General features: G+C 38.4%; 1 protein-coding gene across 1 annotated transcript; it reads left to right on the forward strand.

Annotated features, from left to right (window-relative positions):
• The first annotated feature begins 13,734 nt into the window (after window positions 1-13,734).
• On the forward strand, window positions 13,735-14,941 carry LOC112173206 (pentatricopeptide repeat-containing protein At3g56030, mitochondrial). Its single transcript, XM_024310794.2, has one exon. It carries the CDS (start codon window positions 13,928-13,930, stop codon window positions 14,927-14,929), a length of 1,002 nt encoding a protein of 333 aa, XP_024166562.1. The 5' UTR covers window positions 13,735-13,927; the 3' UTR covers window positions 14,930-14,941.
• The last annotated feature ends 6,491 nt before the right edge of the window (window positions 14,942-21,432 follow it).

Here is a 21,432-nt window from a genome sequence, read left to right on the forward strand (position 1 = left end):
AAGGGAGTCACTCATAGATGAAATCATGAAGTGACTCATGCTATGACATCCCATTAATATTCAGTAACTCACTCAATTAAAAAGTAATTTGGAACAAATTCCTTTTTTAAGAAAAATTTTGTGGTGCAAAGAAGTTTTGTTAGTTAAAAATCAATGAGTACATGTAATTAAAAAGATTTAGGGACTAAAACCACTCTTAGAAAGGATGAGGGTTGCGCCAGGCGGCTGTATGTAGGGTTGTCAATTCTGACACGACCCGATAACACGACTCGAAACAGGCACTAAATAAAGCGGGTTGAACCCACACGATTAAAAAGCGGGTCAACAGTGGGTCAACCCGCCATGACCCATTTAATAAACGGGTCGGCCACGGGTCAACCCGCCAACACAATGTGAATCCGTATAACCTAATTGTGCTATGTTTCTTCTTGAAATTTTGGACGTTCAGAGTATTTTATCATAGGATTAGACAATTTGAAATATGCCACTTTTTAATTATTGGATTTAATTATTTACGAATTATATATAATTATTTATATTTTTCTCCCTGTAGAGTTTTTGGTGAATTTAATCAATTTATGTATTTTTTTTAGTTAAATGGGTCTCATTGTTAACGCTTAAATGAGTTATTTTTTCTAACAAGACACGACCTATTTATTAAATAGGTTAAGCGGGTTGGAAACGGGTAACTGTTGAGTCACAAATTACTTACGCAATTGTGCCCCATAATTATGAAAATTGATTTGTCTTCCATGCTATTTTACCTTTTTTAATCCATTTCCTTTTATTTGTAGGAAACTTTGCATTGAGAATAAAATGACTATTTGAGGCTTGAAATGTGGAGATTTGAAGCTAGGGGAAGAAGACACGGAGATTGGAAGAAAATTGCAAATCGACTTTTCCGACGATTTTTCCGGCAAACTTTTCCGGCGAGCCGCCACTCATGGAGGGTCTTTTCTCCAACATAGGAGGACCATGGTGGTGAGAATCTCCCATCACTTGAAATTCAAATATCTCCCTACACCTTGTCCTTTTATCACCTTGCCAATTTGGGACCATTTGGGGGACAATGGTGTAAGAGCATCTCTTGCACACTTGGGGACCAAAGATGACACACCTAGCTGATAAAAAAGAGGCCAAAGACCAATTATTCAGAATTCTTGACTCCATTCAATCATCTTCATCTTATCCAAGATCCATTTTTCTCTCTAGAGAAGACACCACCATTTTCCACCACTAAAACCACCATCTCCACCTCTAAAACCTCCATTTCCACCACTACAACCTTCATTTCCTCCACCATTCAACACCACAACTCATCTTAGAGATCCCAAATTTCACTATTCTTACAAATATCAAGAGCTTGGAGCAAGGAGAATGAGGTGACTACCACCACATCATGTTCTTGGAGACCCATCTCCACCACCTCTTCCGGCATCATCAATAGTCACCCTTTACTCTCTATCTCTTTATGTATTTGATGTTTAATAGAATGTTGAAGCTTGTGTATCTAGCTATGTGTGAGTAGTGAACTAGTTGGGGCTAGGGTTGAAAGCCCTAGCCAAACTTGCTTGGATTGATGCTTTTGTTTATAAATTGATGCAAATTCATGTTGTCATTCTTACATGCTAAGTCAATAGTTGAATGCATTACTTAGACCTAATCAATTTGAGTTATGTGTTTGCCACGACATGAAGTTTTTCCTAGAGATTGATTACCTCTAGGCAAAAAGGGAGCATGAAAGCACATCATGTGTGCATGTGAGGGTAGTGAGCTAAAATCACCTAGAGATAGGATTGGTTTGCTTGCTTGGTTACCTAAACTCTAAGCTTTATGCATTTAGGGGCAAATGATTGAGACCTATCCGGTAATTGACTTTGTCTCTAGGTAGTTAGCTCTAGACTTATCCGGTTAGAGTTAATAAAATGAAAGGGGTTTAAGCCTTAGTAGTCCTATCCGGATGCTAAGAGGGTAGTTGGATAATTAGCTTTGCATCATTCATATTCAATTGCTTTAATGCTTGCAAGGGAGGCAAAATGTGAAACCCGATGCCCTAACTCCCATCCATTTGATAACAACTTGTTTTGTTTAGGTTAGTTTATATTACTTGCTTTCATTGTTTCAATTTGAATAGAAACCAATCTCAAAATCAAAATCAAATCTCTACACACCATCTTGCACATACTCACCATGAACTTTGGTTCACTTGTGAGCCTGTTTGTGATTGTACATTTGCATATTTTTCTAGTTTTTCCTTAGGTTTTCCCTAGCTAGGAAAGGATTTACCAATCCTCGTGGGTTCGACATCCTTACTTAATCCCCTATTCTATAACTTGTACCTCTTGCACTTGAGGGTGGCTTTAATGCTAACAGTAACCCGTTTAATAAATGGGTTGAGTTTGTGTTTAAATTTTTGACACGATTATTAAATGGGTTGGGTTTGGGTTTATATTTTGCGACACGACAAATACCTTAACCCGACACTACCTATTGACAGCCATAGCTGTATGGAATTTGGATCGGAACAGTTTGGGTTTCCCCCTTATCTGGACATTGTAAAGATGAGGGTGATGGGGTTCTCCATTGTCTGCTTCCTCTTGCACTCCTCAGAACTTGGTTCCAATTTCTTGTTATTGTTTTCTTTCTCGGAGTTGTCATCAGCGTGGAGGCTCTCCTTTCTCGGGGATCTTGGGTAGCAGATCGAGGGTGGATCTGGCAGTTTATGACGATGATGGCTGGGTCCAAAGCGGAGGCAGATAGATATGTAAATAGACCAAATTTTGATTTGTATCCGCTCCGGATCTGTAATTATTAAAAGGGTTTGGATTGAAAATTTAATCTATTGATCCGTTAATAATTTGGATCCGTTAATCTGTTTATTTAACGGATATCCGATCCATTAATAATCCGGCGTATGAGGAGCAAAGATTGCTTCATGTGCGTTATAGTCAATTATTATCATTGCAAGAAACATATTGGAGGCAAAGATCTAGAGCCTTGTGGTTGAAGGAGGGTGATAGAAACACAGCTTTTGTTTCCTCAAAAAGAAAGTAACAGAAGAAGTCGAAACCTCATTAAGGGACTGTTGGATGATCATGGTATATGGCAAACTGAACCACAATAAATACAAGCAAGTCTTTTGCGATATTTCCAAAATATCTTCTCAGCTGAACAAGTGGATGAGGAGGCTATTGCGTTTGTCACTGCTGCAACCCCTTGCCGTGTAACACCGCAAATGAATGACGCACTTCTTGCTCCATATACTAATGAGGAGATAAAGATGGCTCTTTTCCAAATGCACCCATCAAAAAACCCTGGACCTGATGGTATGTCTCCTTTCTTCTATCAAAAATATTGGATTGTAGTGTGTGAAAAATTTGAAGATGTTTGCTTAGCAGTCAAAAATTTGCTTGAACTTGGAGATATGTGGTCGGACTCCAACCATACTTATCTATGTTTGGTCCTGAAGATCCAAGACCCCGAAGAACCAATGCATTTTCGACCTATAGCTTTGTGTAATGTCATCTGCATGATTAGTTCCAAAGTTGTAGCCAATAGACTCAAGATGTGGCTTCCTGACATTGTCTCTCCCTTGAAAAGTGCTTATGTACCCGGTAGATTGATCTCTGATAATACCCTAGTGGCAAACGAAGCAGCACACTTTATGCACAAACTCAGGTATCAGGAAGAGGGTTTCTTCTCTTTAAAACGAGATATTAGTAAAGCATATGACAGACTTGAGTGGTCGTTTATCTCTGCTATGTTAACAAAGCTAGGTTTTGATCCTAGTTGGATTCAGATCATTATGAAGTGTGTTACATCTGCTGCTTATTCTATCCTGCTTTATGGGGAGCTATCTCCCAGGATTGCACCTACTCGAGGTATAAGACAGGGTGATCCACTTTCACCCTATCTGTTTATTTTATGTAGTGAAGGATTGTCAGCACTTATCTCGCAGGCAGTCCAGCATCAAGTCATTCAAGGACTTAAAATGTGCCCTCCCTTCACCATATTTTCTTTGCAGATTATAGTATACTCTTTGGCTCTGCTATTATGGCAAAGTGTATGCATTACAAAAGAATCCTTGATATATATGAAAAAGCTTCAGGCCAGAAAGTAAGTTTTCAGAAAAGCAGTGTGGTGTTTAGCAACAATGTCAATGAAGTAACGCAGCAAGAATTGGCGGCTATTTTAAATGTTCATTGTGTAAAGGAGCATGATAAGTATTTGGGACTACCTATGAAAGTAGGAAGGTCCAAGTTTGCTATTTTTGTGTACATAAAGGAGAAACTCACAAAGAAACTAGTGAATTGGAAGGCAAAAATCCTAAGTCTAGCTAGAAAGGAAATCCTCATTAAAGTAGTGGCCCAAACCATGCCATTGTATGCTATGAACTGCTACCTCTTACCAAAGAGCCTATGCGATGACATCCATCAGTTATGTGCTTCATTTTTTTGGTAAACACAGATGATGAGAAGAAAATTCATTGGCGTAGTTGGGAGAGATTATGCCTAACAAAAGATGAATGAGGAATGGGTTTTAAAAATGTGTTTGCTTACAACTTGGCCATGCTAGCTAAATAAGGGTGGAGGCTGCTTACTAACCCAAACTCATTGATTGCACGACTTTATAAAGCCAGGTACTATCCAAATACTTCCTTTTGGGAGGCAGAGTTGGGTGATTCACCATCGTTTTTGTGGAGAAGCATTCTCCAGGGAAGGCCGGTACTAAAAGCAGGAGTTCAATGGTGTATTGGTGATGGGACACAAGTTAACATTTGGAATGATCATTGGATTCCAGACTGTCAACAATACTTGCTCCACAAATCATCTGATTGTGTTTTTGAATTTGTTTCAGACTTGATTGATCATGATACAAGAACATGGATGTCGGCTGCAGTTTACACTATATTCCCACCCGACATTGCTTAGAAGGTTGTTTACATCCCTTTGAGTCGTCATAATATGGTTGACAAACTCAGTTGGCATCCAGAAAAGAAGGGTTTTTTCTCCGTCAAAACAGCGTACTGGATTGCCATAACTAATGTGTTAACAAATAGTCTTGCTTCCACCTCTCATGGCAATACTAATCGTGCTCCGTGGAAACGTTTGTGGAAAGCCAATGTTCCGGGAAAAGTTAGAATATACATATAGAGAGTGTGCTCTGACTTACTACCCACAAGAGCCAAGCTTTTTACGAAGGGGTATAGGGGTGACCTTCGTTGTTTTCTATATTCCTATGTTGTTGAAGATATAGCTCATGTGTTGTGTAAATGTCCGACTGCGGTAGAAATCCTCATTGTCACACCCTTCCACTTAGAGCGTAGCCTACTCCCTAACATTGATTTTAAGGAATGGATGCTTGACCATGCTTTGCATCTAAAGAATGAGGTTTTTGACAAGCTTTTGATGTTTCTATGGGCTTTATGGCAGAACAAGAATAAGATAATTTGGGAGGAAAAACATAAACCGGCCAAAGACCTGTTACTAGCATCATTATCATGGCTAGAAGAGTTTGGTAAAGCTACAAAACCTGAACACATGTCTGCACCAAAACAGAGGCAACAATGGAAACCAACACAGGTGGGTAAGCTTAAACTAAATGTTGATGGTAGCTTTTTGCCTCAAATAATGCATGGTGGAACCGGGGGAATACTTAGAGATGATATCAGAAACTTTCGAGCTGCTTTTGCAGTCCATGTACAGTCAGTTGCCTCGGCCAAACATGTAGAGTTATGTGCCATTGATGAGGGAATTCAGCTGTTGAAGCAGCTGCAGATCAGCAACGTTGTCATTGAGACAGACTGCTTGGAAGCTATTCAAGACATTGCTGAAACACACTTTACTCATGTACATACTGAAAGCTTTCTTGACAATATCAGAGGTGAGCTACTTTCCAGGCCAAACATCATATTGCAGCATGCTCCTCGGAGTTGTAACAGAGTAGCACATTGCTTAGCTAATTATGCCTATGAGGCTAGAGCTAGCTCCATTTGGCTTGATCATCCTCCTGCCCTTATTATGGACCTGATCAAGTTTTAATTGTAACCATATGGGATAATTTTCCCTCTGCAATACATCTTTATTGATTAAAAAAAAAATATTAAATATTAAATATTAAGAATACCTATTAATTTCACATATAAAATAATAAATATACGTATATTATAACAAAATTTTGCAGAAACGTAAAGGACGTAGTCTTCATCAATGAAGTATTGCTTTGGCAATTTAGTATTTTGGTTACCATAGTTTATCGTTCTAAAGAATATTTTGGTTATATAGTTCAATTTTTTGTGATACTCTTCATTTTATTTTAATATTTTACTAAAGTCTTATAAAGGTCATAATAAAAATTTAATATTACTATTTAAAATTTAAAAAAATTTGTTATTTTAAACGTATCGGATTAGCAAATACAGATTTAGATTTAGCTATTAACGATATGCTGAGTTATTGGATTAGGATGGGTTGAAAAATTTTGTTACTAAATGGATTCGGATTTAGGTCAATCCGCTTCAAATCCGGTCTATTTACAGGTCTTGATGCAGATGCAAAGGTCTGAGAATTGACGGGTTGTGGGATCACTACCGGTTTTGTGGCGACATATGATGCTAACCAGTTTTGGGGTGGCGTGGTTGTTGCAACTGCCATTAATGGTGGTGTAGCATGGTGGTCACTAGATCAAGATCCAATTCTCCTGGCGATGGTTGGGTGGCAGAAAAACAGTGCGGCTGTTGGCTTGCAATTGGTAAGTTGTTCAGGTGGTGGTGGTATGTTGGTGGATTTTGGGATTGTGTCACAGGTTGGGGGTGCTCTGTTGACACTATTCTGGTGGTTAGCAACAGCAGTGTGGACCGAGATGAGTGTTGTGGTCGTACGACAATGCGTTCTGGTAGCGGTAGCGATAACTAGGTTGGATGCGGTGGTTGCAGCTTTGATATATAGGGTTTTGGCTCTTAAGCTGGGCCGAACTTTGTTAGGGCCTGGGGATGGCTTACAATTTTCTTTTTTACTCTTAATTATTTTAGTTGGGTTTGGGAGATTGTAATACTTGTGACTCATTAATTTTTTGGTAAAGAGTCAGCAGGTTCTCAAGATTGAGATATGTCGCCATAAGTACCTGCAGCATCTATGCCATTTTGATTTTCGTAGGTGTTGTATATAGTTTTGGATGTGCTTCATTGTCTCTGAAAATGTTGAATTATGTAGGTGATGGCTCTTTTGTTAGCCCTATATGACTATATGAGTGAGTCATTGTATATAATTTTGCTCGTCGGTCTATGAGTTGACATTTTTAATCATTAAAATAAAAAAAAATAAAAACTAATAGTATCTCTTTTTTCTTCTTCCTTTTATTTATTTATTTATTTATTTGCAAAGAATTTAAACATGATGGCCGAAACTACTTTGAAGTTAGAATTACCTTTGTATCAACTATACACCGTTTTGATATGATTCCTAATTTTGGCGAGGATGTATTGCTTCTTAAAATATTGCCAAAACCTATAACAAAAATGGCCACTCATTTCACGCCCTCACAATATTCCAAATTAATAAACTTTGCCCTCAAGTTCTCTCATCGTGATTCTTATTACAACATTCTCAAGTAAGTTGTGCTACTCTTAATCTCATTACTCCACACACTCCACGTGCTAAGGGTTGAACACTGATGACTTAAAATTGTAGCAATAAATATATGAAATCCCTATAAGTATTTGGTACATAATGTGTATACTTTAAGATGTGGTGGCTTGAGGAGTTGAGGGCTCCATGAAAGTCTACGTATATATTTGTTAACATCATAAACTAGCTAGGGACAGGTCGTGTATGTCTATCCCACTAATTATTGGGATCCCGTATCTCCAATTTAGCTTATAAACAGATGATATGGTTAGATATTGGTGTTTAAAAAATCTATAATCTGTTCATCGATCTATGTCTATAGCGACCCCTATCTCACTAAAAACTATTGTGGAAATGCCTATAGCCATGTGATCCATTCCTTACTTACATTCGAGATTATCTCAAATCATTTCATGGCCATGCTTGTTTTCTAAGAATTTGCATTATTGTTTTGTGGCCGGCCCTCTGACTTAATATTTTTCTTTTGGGTTGTACATTAATTTGTCATTTGACTTTAATTAAAAAACTAACTAGTCACCAAATTCTATTTGACCCTTCAAAATCGTTAGGCTAGCTAGTGATTCTATTACGTACATAGGGCTGTTACTCTGTTAGGTTAAGTGTGAAGTAAGCTCTAGGTGTTGTGTCTGTATTCGGATTTCAGAAACAAAAATGGGAGATTGTTGAAGGAGCAACAACCATCGTACATTTGTTGTAATTACACGACTCGAACAATGCGTCATTTGGTCTTAATTTCGCACCATACAACGAATAAAACTTTCCTTTCCGATTTACCATTGTGGATAGTTAATTTTTAAAACAATTGATTAGGTAACTTTGTCGATGGACGTTGATCGCGGAAGACGCGAGACTCAACTATATATGAAAACAAAAAAACAAGCTGTAAAATCTGTCTCTGGTGTTTTCTGGAAAACTGTTAGGTAGATGGGGGAATCTACAACTAGAATACAAGTAGTAGTCTGTCATGGTGTATGTATCAATTAGTAGGAGCACCGATTTAAACATGCCATGGTCGACAAATTATCAAGATGTCCTATGTACCGACCTATTAATTTCTTCTTGCAAGATGCTCTGCGAGACTATGTAAAGTCAGAGAGGAAGAAAGAGATGGGAGCTAGGGCTTGATAGGAAGAGCCGAATGAGGGATGCGAATGCTATTGGTTTTGTTTACTTTTTATTCTTTCTTTGAGTTGTGAGTTTAGCTAGGAAAATAGATGTGTCTCTTTGAGTTGCATTTTCTTCTGAGCTGTTGTTGAAGCAGTGGCTTAGGTTAGAGTCATTAATTGGAGTTGTGCACGTCGGAATGGTAAAGACTGAAGAGTCGAGTATTAGCTAAATTATCAGCAATGGAACACTAATGCTGATGCATTTTGGAGACCCAACACCAGCTTGCCTTTCATGTGGCTAATTAGCTAAGGTGTGAGGATTATATTCACATGTTGGATACGTGTGTGAGAGATTACTTGATGCTTCTATTAAAATTTAAGAGAGACGCAATTCAAAAATTAATATTTAAGTCAAGTTATTGATGTATCGAATACACTCATAATTAAAGAACTTTGGCCTTTGGGTATGGATATGGAGAGGAGTCCCCAGCTTCAAGAACTTGGTTAATATGCATCACTACTGTTTTGTGGTATATTTGGCATGCTAGAAATCAAATCAAATTTGAGAGCAGGGCATTTTCAGTTCTTGGAGTTTGTTGCCTAATCTCAAGGCATATCCAAGCAGCTAGTCGACTTGCAACAGGTCATATGCATAATACAATTCAAGATCTACGTATCTTGAAAAGTTTTGGTGCTTGTTGTAGACTGCGACGTACTCCTAGAGTGGTTGAGGTTAATTGACATCTCCCCATTATTGGGTGGATCAAGATTAATTCTGACAGCACTTGGAAACATGAAGAGGGTATTGGAGGATTTGGAGTTGTCTTTCGTGATTATAAAGGTCAGTTTATTGGTGCTTTTGCTTCTAACTTGGATATTCCTAGTTCTATTGCACCAGAAGTAATGGCAGTCATTACGGCTATAGAGATTACTTAGCTTCGCGATTGGAAACATATATGGCTAGAGGTAGATTCATCTACTGTATTGGATTATATTCGCTCTCCTTCTTTTGTGCCTTGGCAACTCCGAGTAGGTTGGTTAAATTGCTTATATAGGATCTCACATATGAACTTCAAATCTTCACACATATTTAGAGAAGAGAATAAGGTAGCAGATGCTCTAGCTAATCATGGAACATCTTTGTCGGAGCAAGTATGGTGGGATATGCCTCCTCAATTTTTCTTGTCGTTCTATGAGAGTGATGTTTTGGGTATTCCACAGTTTAGATTTCATTGATTTGTTTGTTTTGCTTGTTTATTCTGGAGGTTTTGGTTAGGTCCCCCTCCATTGTCATTCGCATTTTTTTTTTTAGCTTAATAAATTGGAGTATTAGAGAGGTTGCTCCTCTGCTCTCACTCATTGCATCAAAAAAAAAAAAAAAAACTCTCATAATTTTTACATATATAGCATTTGCTTATTTGTAAGGATACGAAGCTAGAATGAACATTGAGTTTAATAATTTATCATTTCTTACTCATTCTTCTATCATTCAATAATTCCTACCTAGCTAATTTAATCACTCTATAGAAAAAATATAGAAATACAAGAATAAATTGCTGTGTCACATGATTCGTATGATTCACCAATTACATGCTAGTTAGAATTACTAAACCAAGTTGCCGAGATATTATGGTATTTCACAGTCTAGACTCTATAGCGAATGTGTAGAATGTTCACATGGATCCCAACAAGCTTTTTTCTAGACACTGATAGGGGGATATGATCAGTCTCTCACGTCCCCTCTCAGGTACAGTAGCCACTAGCAAGAAGCTATTCTAGCTTGCTCTAAAAAGATAGCAGGCAACGAGTCGGCAAAAAAATACCTAGGTGATAAGTCAAACAAGGTTCCCACGGGGACCAAAGATGGAAGGCATATCCGATCTCTCCCTCTCTGTAATAAAGGTATATATAAAGCTGAAGAAGCCAAATACCAATGTCTGTTTCTGATAAGAACGTACGCGCAAAGAGATCAAATTCTCACTTTTTCTTCCTTTACTTTCTCTCAAGGGATATGCACGGATCATATCTCTTAGCATTGCCTGGTTGGCTGTAGCTTTCAGTTCATACGCATCCATTAGATAAATATATGTATATACATGTGGTGGTTGTAGCAGGTGTTCTTATTATCCCTCCCCTTTAGCTACAGCATGTGTTTGTTGTCTCCCTTTTTTCCAGCTAGCCACTGATTTGAACCCTCACGTCTTTTCGGGAAAAAGCCGAACCAGGAGAACCAACTCAAAGGGAATTTACACCTTCTCCTATGATTCTGATGTCTCTGCCTTCGTCGTCATACGGAATATTAGGTTTGAATTTTGCAAAACTTAGTGGTGACTGTAAACCACAGTGCCACAGCCGGTCGTTTTCTTGAGAGAGTGACTGAGTGAGTGGTGCAAAATTATAATGTCTCAATGAATTGAAAAGATTTAACGAGCAATATGTTTTTGCCAGCTTGATAAAGAGTTTATGATCGAACCTGTATCAAATTATATAGGGTGATCTTACTATAAAATTCCGCAAAGGGTTGAGACTGAGCAGGGCGTAGACACATTAGGGTCAGAAGGGTCTCAGTTTTTTTAAATAGCCCCAGATTAGTTGGACATAATTTTATATTTAATTATGTTATTTGACACTTGTGACAGAGAAGACAAAACAATGGTCAAAACAGTTTTGGCCATTAATTTACCAATTATCCACAGCTTGGACAACCGCACAACTTCACCATTCTTTTAATTTCTTACTATATTTTATTCATTGATCAATTAAACAATTATTATCCGGTATATATTTAGGTTTTTGTACTTTTTTTTGTTTTTCTCCTAATCATTTTTTTATTTTTCCACGGTTGTATCTCTTTTTTTCTTTTTTTTAAAGGCTTGTATCTCTTTATACGATCAAAGAGTTCATCACATCTTTTCTAATTTTCGGCAAAGACTTCGACATAACTAGACAGTAAGCTTTTATTTTAACTTGTAAATAGCTCCAATTCAATTAATAGAATTCCTTTAACTCTATGCATAGTTCAGAAATTTTTTAGAAATTAATAAATTTAATTTATTCTTTCATAAAGATCATAGAAAATGATTTGTGAAACCAATTATTTGATGAAATTTTGTTTTTGTTTAATCGTTGAAATCTAAATCCTGACCCTCCTAGTTCATGTTTTTGGCTACCCCATTGAGACTGAGGCAAATATATATATATATATATATATATATATATATATATTAAAGTGCGCTTTTAGAGTTTATGGTCACTTTTCGGTCGCATATCTACATCTCGACCGTTCAGTTTTTAAGTACTAATGTATAGATCTTCTATGCAAAATTTCAATCAAATTGATGATCGTTAAGGCATTGATAACTGCCTTAAAACTAGTACGGTTCATGTTGGACAGATTCAGTTCGTCCATTGTTTTAAACGAGTTAGATACCTTAAAAATTATCAATTTGGCTGAAATTTTATAGAGATGATCTATACATTAGTACCATGAAATTGAACGGCCGAGATGTGTCATTCAAAACTGCAATTTACAACAATGAATACGAACGGTTCCAGTTCGACAGATTCGGAACCGTTCGTATTCATTGTTGTAAATTGCAGTTTTGAATGCCTTAACGATCACCAATTTGGCTGAAATTTTGCAGAGATGATCTATACATTAAGACCTAAAAACTGAATGGTTAAGATCTAAATGTGTGATCGGAAAGAGGGGAAAAAATGGAAATCCGTACCTTTTGCTTAGGTACGGACGTCCACACCTGAGAATGGTTATATATATATATATCTGTGTGTGTGTTCAATAAAATACTTCAACAAAGTATAAATATAAATGAGTGAGGATTTTTTTGAAATTATGGGGACAAATTTACCTGATTATATTATGAAAAATGTAAAATGAACTCGATAAATTACCTCAACGAAGATCAAACGATATTTCTTTCTATAATTGGAAGGATAATTTCTAGATTTGCTCTTGAAATATATGTGGTGGTATCTTCAACGCCGGTTTAGAAAGGCAGACTGATTGAAAGCTAAGTTACAGAAATGCACAATTCACAGCATGAAATTCTTGTCGTTGAATTGTGACTTGGCCAGTTGGGTCACCGTCTTCATAAATAAGTCGGCATAAACGGCTGGTTTTCTTTTCTTTGCAATTTGCATGCAATCAAACTAATAGTCACAGTAAAAGTCATGGGCTCTCTTTGTAAGGATGGTCACATCTCTGAAGAAAGTCGGTGCTCGGTTCAAATGTTGGAGGACTTTAGTTTTGATCCACAAAATTATTGAAAATCTTCATCATTCTACATATAATGTTGAAAATCATCGATCAATGTCTATAGATGTATATGAGAAGCACCATACTTCACAACCTACAAGCATTACTAGTTTACTACTTGGTCCATGAAAGCCCTAGCCTTCTTTTCTCGCCGTGGTGATCCTATTTTTGTCCCTGTATGTATCGATTATAATGCAATTTGGGTTTAAATGTTTCCAATTACTAATGTGTAGAAGCTAAAATTTGGAGGAAAAGATGAAGTTAACCTGCTTCTACGCTAGAAGTATATTAGCATCAAGCTAAAACATATATTCTCAAACCTGTTTAAGTGGTATACCTATCCACATAAAACACAAATTCGGACCAAAATTTCTAATGAAGAAAAAAAGTAGGTCGACTAAGAAAAATATAATTTTTTTTCTTATTAATAACAAAAAATTTAAAATGATGAGGAAGCATTACTAACATGTATCAACAATGGTCTCGTTAAGAGTTTTTGTCAAATAATTACTGAAGTAAGCGTTACATCATTATTTCTAAAAGATAATGGAATAAAGCCAAAGAAAAATTTCAACCACTTGTATAATGAAAACCGAAGAAAAGCTCATTTATCACATGTTGTAAGAATATACGAGCGAGCAACTATACTATTGATGAAATCCAAAATTTATTCTAATCTTACTCCTATATGATGAAATCCAAAGGAAACTAAAAACTAAAAACAAAACAAGGAATTTGTCTCATGGGCATTGCCCAATGGACTTAAATCAAACAAAGCCCATTGTCAAAATAATAGCAGCCAATTTCCGGGTTTGGGCCCTTGAGTCTTTTACCTTCTTCAAATCAGCGGCTTAAACCCTTAACCCTTCAAATCCACCATTTCTGTTAAACCCTGAATCATGTTCCTCCTTCGTAAAATCCCCCACAAACCCCAAAATTCCAAATCAATCCTCACCGTCGCCGCCCGTTTCTGCACAACCCAAATCCCTACCGTCAATTCTTTTCCCGATGAGCCCACCGCCGCCTACTACGACCTCCTGGTCAACGCCGCCGGCGAATCCAGAGACTTCGCCAACCTCCAGTACCTCCTCAACAAGCGCGTGAAGGACCACTGCTTCAACACCTCCAACACCTTCAAGTTCATCACCAACACCGGGGCTTCCCTCTCCGTACTCCCCGATCTCTCTCGGACCCTCGCGCGTCTCGACAAAGGGTTCACGCGCAAGAGCGCGTACGACTCGCTCATCTCCCGCCTCTGCAAGCTGGAGCTAGTCGAGCAGGCGCTGCGGGTGGTGGACCTGATGGCGCGTGAGAATTTCGGCCTGAACGCGTGTACCTTCCACCCGATTCTCAACGTGCTTACAAAGAAGGGGAAGATGGAAGAGGCGTGGCGCGTGGTGGAGCTGATGAGGAAATCCGGAGCTCCGCCGGATCTCACGTCGTATAATTATCTTCTCATGGCGTATTGCTTCTCCGGAGATTTGGATCCCGCGGCCGGAGTTTTGTGTACTATGGAGGAGGAGGGGATGAAGGCGGACACGCGTACGTACGACGCGCTGGTGCTTGGCGCGTGCAAGGTGGGGCAGGCGGAGGGGGCTATGGTGCTGCTGAGGAGGATGGTGGATGATGGAGTTCCGGTGCTGCTATCGACCCACGTGTACGTTATTGATTCGCTCTTGAGTCGGGGGTTTTACGCGGAAGCGGTAAAGTTTGTGAGGGGTTTTAGCGGGAAGGACACTTGGTTGGACAAGGAGAGTTTTGGGAGTCTGGCTAAGAGGCTCATTAAGCTCGAGAGGCTTGGTGAGGCGAAGGAGGTCTTGGATGAAATGCGTGAAAGGGGTTTGGTTATTGGAGATAAATTGAAGGATTATTATGAATCAAAGATTACAAATAAGAAATAAGAGTTCATAGGATTATTAGTGTAAACTACTGTTCATCCATTGTACTATGATCTCACTTCCCTGCTTTAATTCCATCTCAGACTCTTTCCTTCCCATCAATTGCCTTCATATTCCTCCTTTGATCTCTGAATCCTTAGCATTGTTGTTAATTCATCTTCCCACTATTTCAAGGCATTTCCACCTCTTGTACCTCCTGGCTTTAATTTGTTCTGCCTTTTGATTGCTTTTCAATATTCCCCAAAAGAGGCAATATTTTTCAGTGCTACGGTCAAACTGCATGGCCACAACAGCAAGGTATTTTTTGTTTATATGTTCTTCTTCATAAAGTCTGGAGCAAGAACTTTGAACCAAGAAACAAATATTCAATGAAAGATTTGCTGCAATTCGGGGCTTTCCTATTGCTATCAAAGATCTTTTGTATAAATTAATTGATTCAATATTGCAATTAGTGACTTTCCTAGTTTCAATTTTATTAGTATGAAATAATTATAATTCTGATTTATGATGGTTCTGCATGAAGAGATGCATGCATGCTTCTTCAGGTTGAAACCTTCATTGCGGCAAAACAGTTCAAGCCTAAATCTCACACAGGAATGACCGTAACTCTCTGATTTTCAAGCACAATAATACACCAAAATAATCAAATACAAATACACCGGGCGTGATGATTTGAACATCGACCCTAAATACCAATAAAGTTATTCTTTTTAAAACAAGTATACTACTAAGTTCCGAACTCACAATGTCAATACAGACTTGTTCTTTAGAGTCATATATTATATTACATAAGTTTACAAAATAAGTTGTGTTAACAAAATAATAAGTAAATGATCATTCAGATCTTACTACAAACGGAAATCTAAATAAAGGTCAAAACAAAAAAATTAGCGTCCGAACACATATAGTTGCGACTGCAAAACACCAACATCAACCACTATTACCCTAATTTGCAGGATCAACCCCTACACCATTGAATAGTGCACCGAGTTGCAATAACAAATCCGGTAAGCTCTTGACATATGAGTAAACTCGAACCATAATAGTAGACCGGTATAATAAAGTCAACCAATTCAAAATATGATAAGTTTTGCAAATCATACTACTCGAAAATCATTTTATATCAAAACATTGTTTTAGCTTACCCATGAACTGTTGTCGATCAAGTTCATATATTTTAAAATAAATAATTTGTTCCGATAAATATGATTTTTCATGACAACCATTATATCTACTAAATTAAAAAATAACTAATTTATCAACCGAAGCACCGTGAGATTTACTCACCTCAAAATCCAGCCATGTCATCTCTCACAGCTAAGATAACGTACAACACACTCTCTGTCAATCACCAAAGTAAAATCAAGCCTCAACTTAGTACTTAACCAAAAACGAAAACGGTTACGGTTTGAACCGAGCACTTGAACCAAAAACCAAAGATTCCATCAATTGAGACAAAACTTCCTCTGAGACCTCCCAAGGTCTCCGGAACACTTCTAGGATCAATTTATCAAAATATACTACGATCCAACAGTCAGATCCTCACGAATCGCAAACCAGGAAAACTGAAACTACGAAAACCTAGCATGCTTCAAATGATCACAAAATGACTGCATAATATATCAACAAGCTCGTATTGACGAGTAGGAGGCAACTACAAAAACGGAACCCTAATAACTTGCCAGACCCGTTGCCAAGCACGTCAGGAAGTGGCTGCACGTGGGCCATCGGTAACCCCCGAATTGGGTTATGATACATATGCCGAAATCTTCCTAACAACATGTACAACACCTTTACAACTACACTAAAGTGCATAAACTGAGGGAATCATCGAAATTTACCTCGAAAGGAAGGGGCCGATTGAACCCCTAAAATCCCAATTTGCTCGATTCTCCTTCCTCGCTGCAAATTAGATCAAGAGGCTTGGGTATAAATGTTTTGCATTTTATGGGGTAGAAAATGCCTCAAGAAATGGTGCCAGAGGCGCCTAGAATCGGAAGAAATCGAGGAGCTCAGAAATCGGGCCTCCATAACTGTTTCTGCCTTGTTGTGATTTGTCTAGGCGGCAAAATGCCGTGTATCACTGCCACAGAACAAAAGAGAATGAAGAGGCGAATCGATTGGAATGCGGAGGAGAATAGATGGAAAAACAGAAACTGGAGATTTTCGGGGCTGGAAGAGAGAGAAAGTCAGGGGTTTCCGAAAATTGAAACCTAGGTTTTTTTTTATTTTATATTTTTTCGAATTTTTTCTATTTATCCCAAAATGGAAACTTTTTCAGGTAGCCATAAGTTCTTCATACGAACTCCAATTTTCGCGTTCCATATGTCCATGAATTTGTATCGACGCGTTCTATAACTTTTGTGAATGAAGTTTTTAGAGAAACTCAACGAATAAAAAGTCAATCTTTTGACTTCTCGAAAATAAAACATTTAGGTAATTATTCGTCTGAAACTCTTTCACTTCACCAACAACTTGAGAAATAATACAATCGAACACTTAATTAATTCCATAAAATTCTAAGAAATTAATAATAAATTTTCGGAGTATTACAATGACATTACCCAAAAAGTCTAAGGTTGAATGGTAATGGCCAACCACCACCCACTAGATCTAAATGGTTCCAATTTGAGTAATTTCCACTTTCATTGATCTTCATCAATTCTTTATTTATTTTGGCAAAATAAAAGAATTGAATCCCATCTGAGCTTATGAGTGAGGAAATGAAAGGGTTCAACTTTGAAAGAAAAAAATTGAATCATGCAGAAAAGAGGTTAAATTTCAATTCAACTTTATCTAACCCTACTTTGTTTTTTTAATGGAGCTGGTGCTGCTGCCTTCAAGGCTTGATTAATGAAATTGCAGAATAAAAGTGAGAACGTAGAACGTGAACCCCAAATTACAATAAGCATAAAGAGAACATTTTGAAATAATACCAGGACTCTCCACAAAATCTATATATTCTAACAAGCACCAATTAGCAAAGAGTGCACGAATAACTATTCTATTTGCTTTGACATAGCAGTGACATACCATAAATATAGCTTTAACACAAAAAAATATTATTACAAATAGCACAGCTTTCCCACTATGTTGCCACATGGAAATAAATTCAGTGACACTCAATTTCATCCTACCACTAGGAGGTTACGTCCATTTGATAAAGCAAATAGCTTGCCGCCTCGCTAGGTCAGACAAGACACATAGAGTGTGCATACCCGGACCAAGCCCACGTCGCCCTATCAAATTGTGATAGGGACTTATTGCCGGCATAAAGCCACATAGTACTAAACTTAAAAAGCAATAAAACATAAAAAGAAGGAAAGTTTGGACCCAAGCGCAGGCCCCGACCCAAATAACACCAAGCTTCCGTTCCACCATCCATTGTAAACCTGCTACCACGAATAGAGGTTGGTCGACCCTCCGCCCCTCCATCATCCCAGCACGTGGGCAAAACAAATCACGCCTCCCCCACGAGGATTCGAACACCCCAAACCAGATCGGAGCACTAGAATTCGATCCGAGCCCATCTGCACCCAACCTCGCCGCCTTCCCCTCATCACCAGCAGACAATCTCATCTTTTTGCAGTTCGATCTTAGGAAGATTGATACCATTTCCAGTCGCATACCACCGAACCAGCGCTACCCTTCCCTGATAGGAACTCCAAGCGATCTGAACAGCACAACAACAACCACGCAGCCTTCAATCCTGCTAGGCACACTTCGAAAACACCTACCACTGGACAAGAGGTCCATTTCGGCTTGTCCGACGACGCTACCACGACGGTGGGCCGACGGACAAGGCATGAATCACAATGAGACGCTATTTTTTAATAATGGATGTTTTATTATACCTTTTTATCCAACCCTACTATTCTAAAGCTAAAAGTGACTGATGTGTTTTTTTTGGTTTGTAACTGAGGCTAAACGATTTGAATTTTATCGGAGCTTCTGCTATCCACCTAAGTGAGGGTCACCTGGTCACTTGGCAGAACGACATAGGACGAAACCAAAAGGAGAGCTCGGTGCTCTCAGACCCGAAACACGACCCGACCGAGGAAACCCAGCCAGGACGCCTACCTCTGGCCACCGATCGACGACGCAAGACCCCCAGTCTCTCCGACTGGTCGTCTCTGTCATGCCTGTGGCCTTGGATCGCCCAGGCACGGGACGAGGAGGGTGACTCGACGGTGAAAAGTGGTGGCTGCTCCGGCGAGTTTTCGCCATTTCCGGCCACAGTATGAGCTTCTTGTGCTTTTTCGGCTATCCTGGCCTTGGCTTCCACTTCGATGAGCTGACCCATTTGAATGGTGGCGATGGAGGACCAGACCCAGCTCAGAATGAGGTCGTTGCTGGCGATGGCCGACAGGGATAGGTTGGCGTCGTCGGACTGGAAGACGGAGAGGAGCCACTTCATGTCGCCGATGGAGGACTCGAGGAGGTTAGAGACCTTGCGGAAGTCGGCGGTGGTGGTGATGGAGAAGACCTAGCGGAGAAGGTGGAGATAGCACCTAGGTGGATAGCAGTATTTTCGGAATTTTATTTTGGACAATACTTCTTTAATCATAGCTGGTTAACAAGGGCTGACCTTATTCAATAAAGGACATTTGTCCACTCCTTTTAGTATTTTCTTTTATTTAATTACTGTTTGTAACAATCTAGCTGCGTTATGTTAAAATGTAAAAAGTTGCAACCCACTTTAAAATAAAATAAATAAAAAGCCGCAACAATTATTTTCTTTATTTCAATTACTGTTGTTCAGATCCAAATCCTACGAACATAGAACAAGAAGTAGCGAAATCATTGATTGAGGTGGTCAGCTCAGAAGAGTCGAACCCGAATAGCTCAGATGGGTTGCATCATTCTTCAAGACTCAGCGGAGTATAGGAGTACTCGTTGAAATTTGCTTTCTCCAATGGAGCAGCGTGACTAAGTTTGATTATGATTCCTAGCTCTTGTCGTATCTCTTGCCATGTTAGGTATGGTGCTCCATTGAAGAACAATTGAGTCTACTTTCAATCTATAATTCGATTTATGTGTTGTGATGGTTCAATTTTGTTTTGAAATTCGACTTCATGTTTAATCTCAAGGTTTTGGTTGTTATACTTAATAGTAGTTTTTCGAGTGTGTGGATGTTCAATTTTACTGAGCAATTGAGTATGCATGTTCTCGTTCAAAATGTTCAATGCAAATATGCTGTTTCACTATTATATAGAGTTCTTATGGAATTGCTTGTTTTTACTTCTTCGTTTTGGTTAGGGTTGTTTGCTTATAATGGGATAGTAGCCACGATGGTTCTTCTTCTGCTACTCTCTCAGGGCAACTCCAATAAGGGGGTGCTATACCAGATTTGAGACCCATTTTGTGTTTGGAATTATAAGACTCCAACAACCCAATTTAGGGGGAGTCGGTCTTGGAATTATAAGACTTGGACTCAAACCAAGTCTTATATATGAGACTTTTTCAGAACCATGACTGAGCTACTGTCCTTGGGGCCACGCATGTGGGTTAGGTAAGCCCAACTCCAACGAAACGCTCTGGAAGAGAAGGTCATGATCACGCGTTGGGTTGGAGAGATCAAGAAACGTGCACGCGCCTTAGGTGTGTTGGAGAGAGAAAACAAATCCCTAAATTTCTACTTTGGTGGGCCTGCCTGAAGATTTCCGTCCCCTGTAGATCGTTGTGGGGTTTGCAACGATAATGAGAAGGGACGGCTGTGATTCTTCCTTTTTGAATATGAACGGTTCTAAGATGTAGTTTTTTTTTTTTTTTTTAAAGTGCAACATATATATTTTGAATCTCACGGCTCAAATTTGAGGGAAAAAAAAATGATCATCGACTCATATTAAATAGAGGCTTATTAATTTCACTTTTATCCAAAAAAAATTAAAAAATTACCAGAAAATTGATGAATAAAATCTTTACCTTATTATGATAAAAATAGATATGTAAATTTTTGGCTTGTTTAATTAAATTAACATATTTTTAATATAATATTCATAAACATTATACTCATATTATATTTTAATAAAAAATAGTGAAAATAACACTCGTATATAACATCTCATCGTTAGAGATGAGAATTGAGTCGTATATATAATTTTATAAACAATAGATGCTAAAACGAGAATATATAGCACCCCAAAATGTAACTTGATTGTTGGAGTTACCCTCAGTACATTGTTGAACGACCAATGTGATTGCCCAAAAACATGGGTGATAGGTGAAAGTAGTCTAGTAAAGTTATGATGGTTGATTTTGTGGTTTGAAATGAGTGAGTGAGACTAGCCTTCCAGGAGAAGGGTGGTTATAAATAAAGGAGGAAGATGTCGGCATTCAAAGGAGAAGCCAGATGGCATTGGAGATGTATCCTAGATGACAACGCATTTTGTTTGCAGCTTTCTGGATAAGAGGAGGCGAGATGAGGGAAGATTTGGATAACGTGGAAGATCTTTGATTGAACTCTCTCCGTTAGGTGTTACAAATAGCTTTCACAAAAAAATTCT

Source organism: Rosa chinensis, chromosome 1, assembly GCF_002994745.2.
Source record: "Rosa chinensis cultivar Old Blush chromosome 1, RchiOBHm-V2, whole genome shotgun sequence".
In the NCBI taxonomy this organism is placed as follows: Eukaryota; Viridiplantae; Streptophyta; class Magnoliopsida; order Rosales; family Rosaceae; genus Rosa; species Rosa chinensis.

Coding starts and splice junctions, on each gene's coding strand:
- LOC112173206 (XM_024310794.2), top strand. CDS start 13,928: ATGTTCCTCCTTCGTAAAATCCCCCACAAACCCCAAAATTCCAAATCA.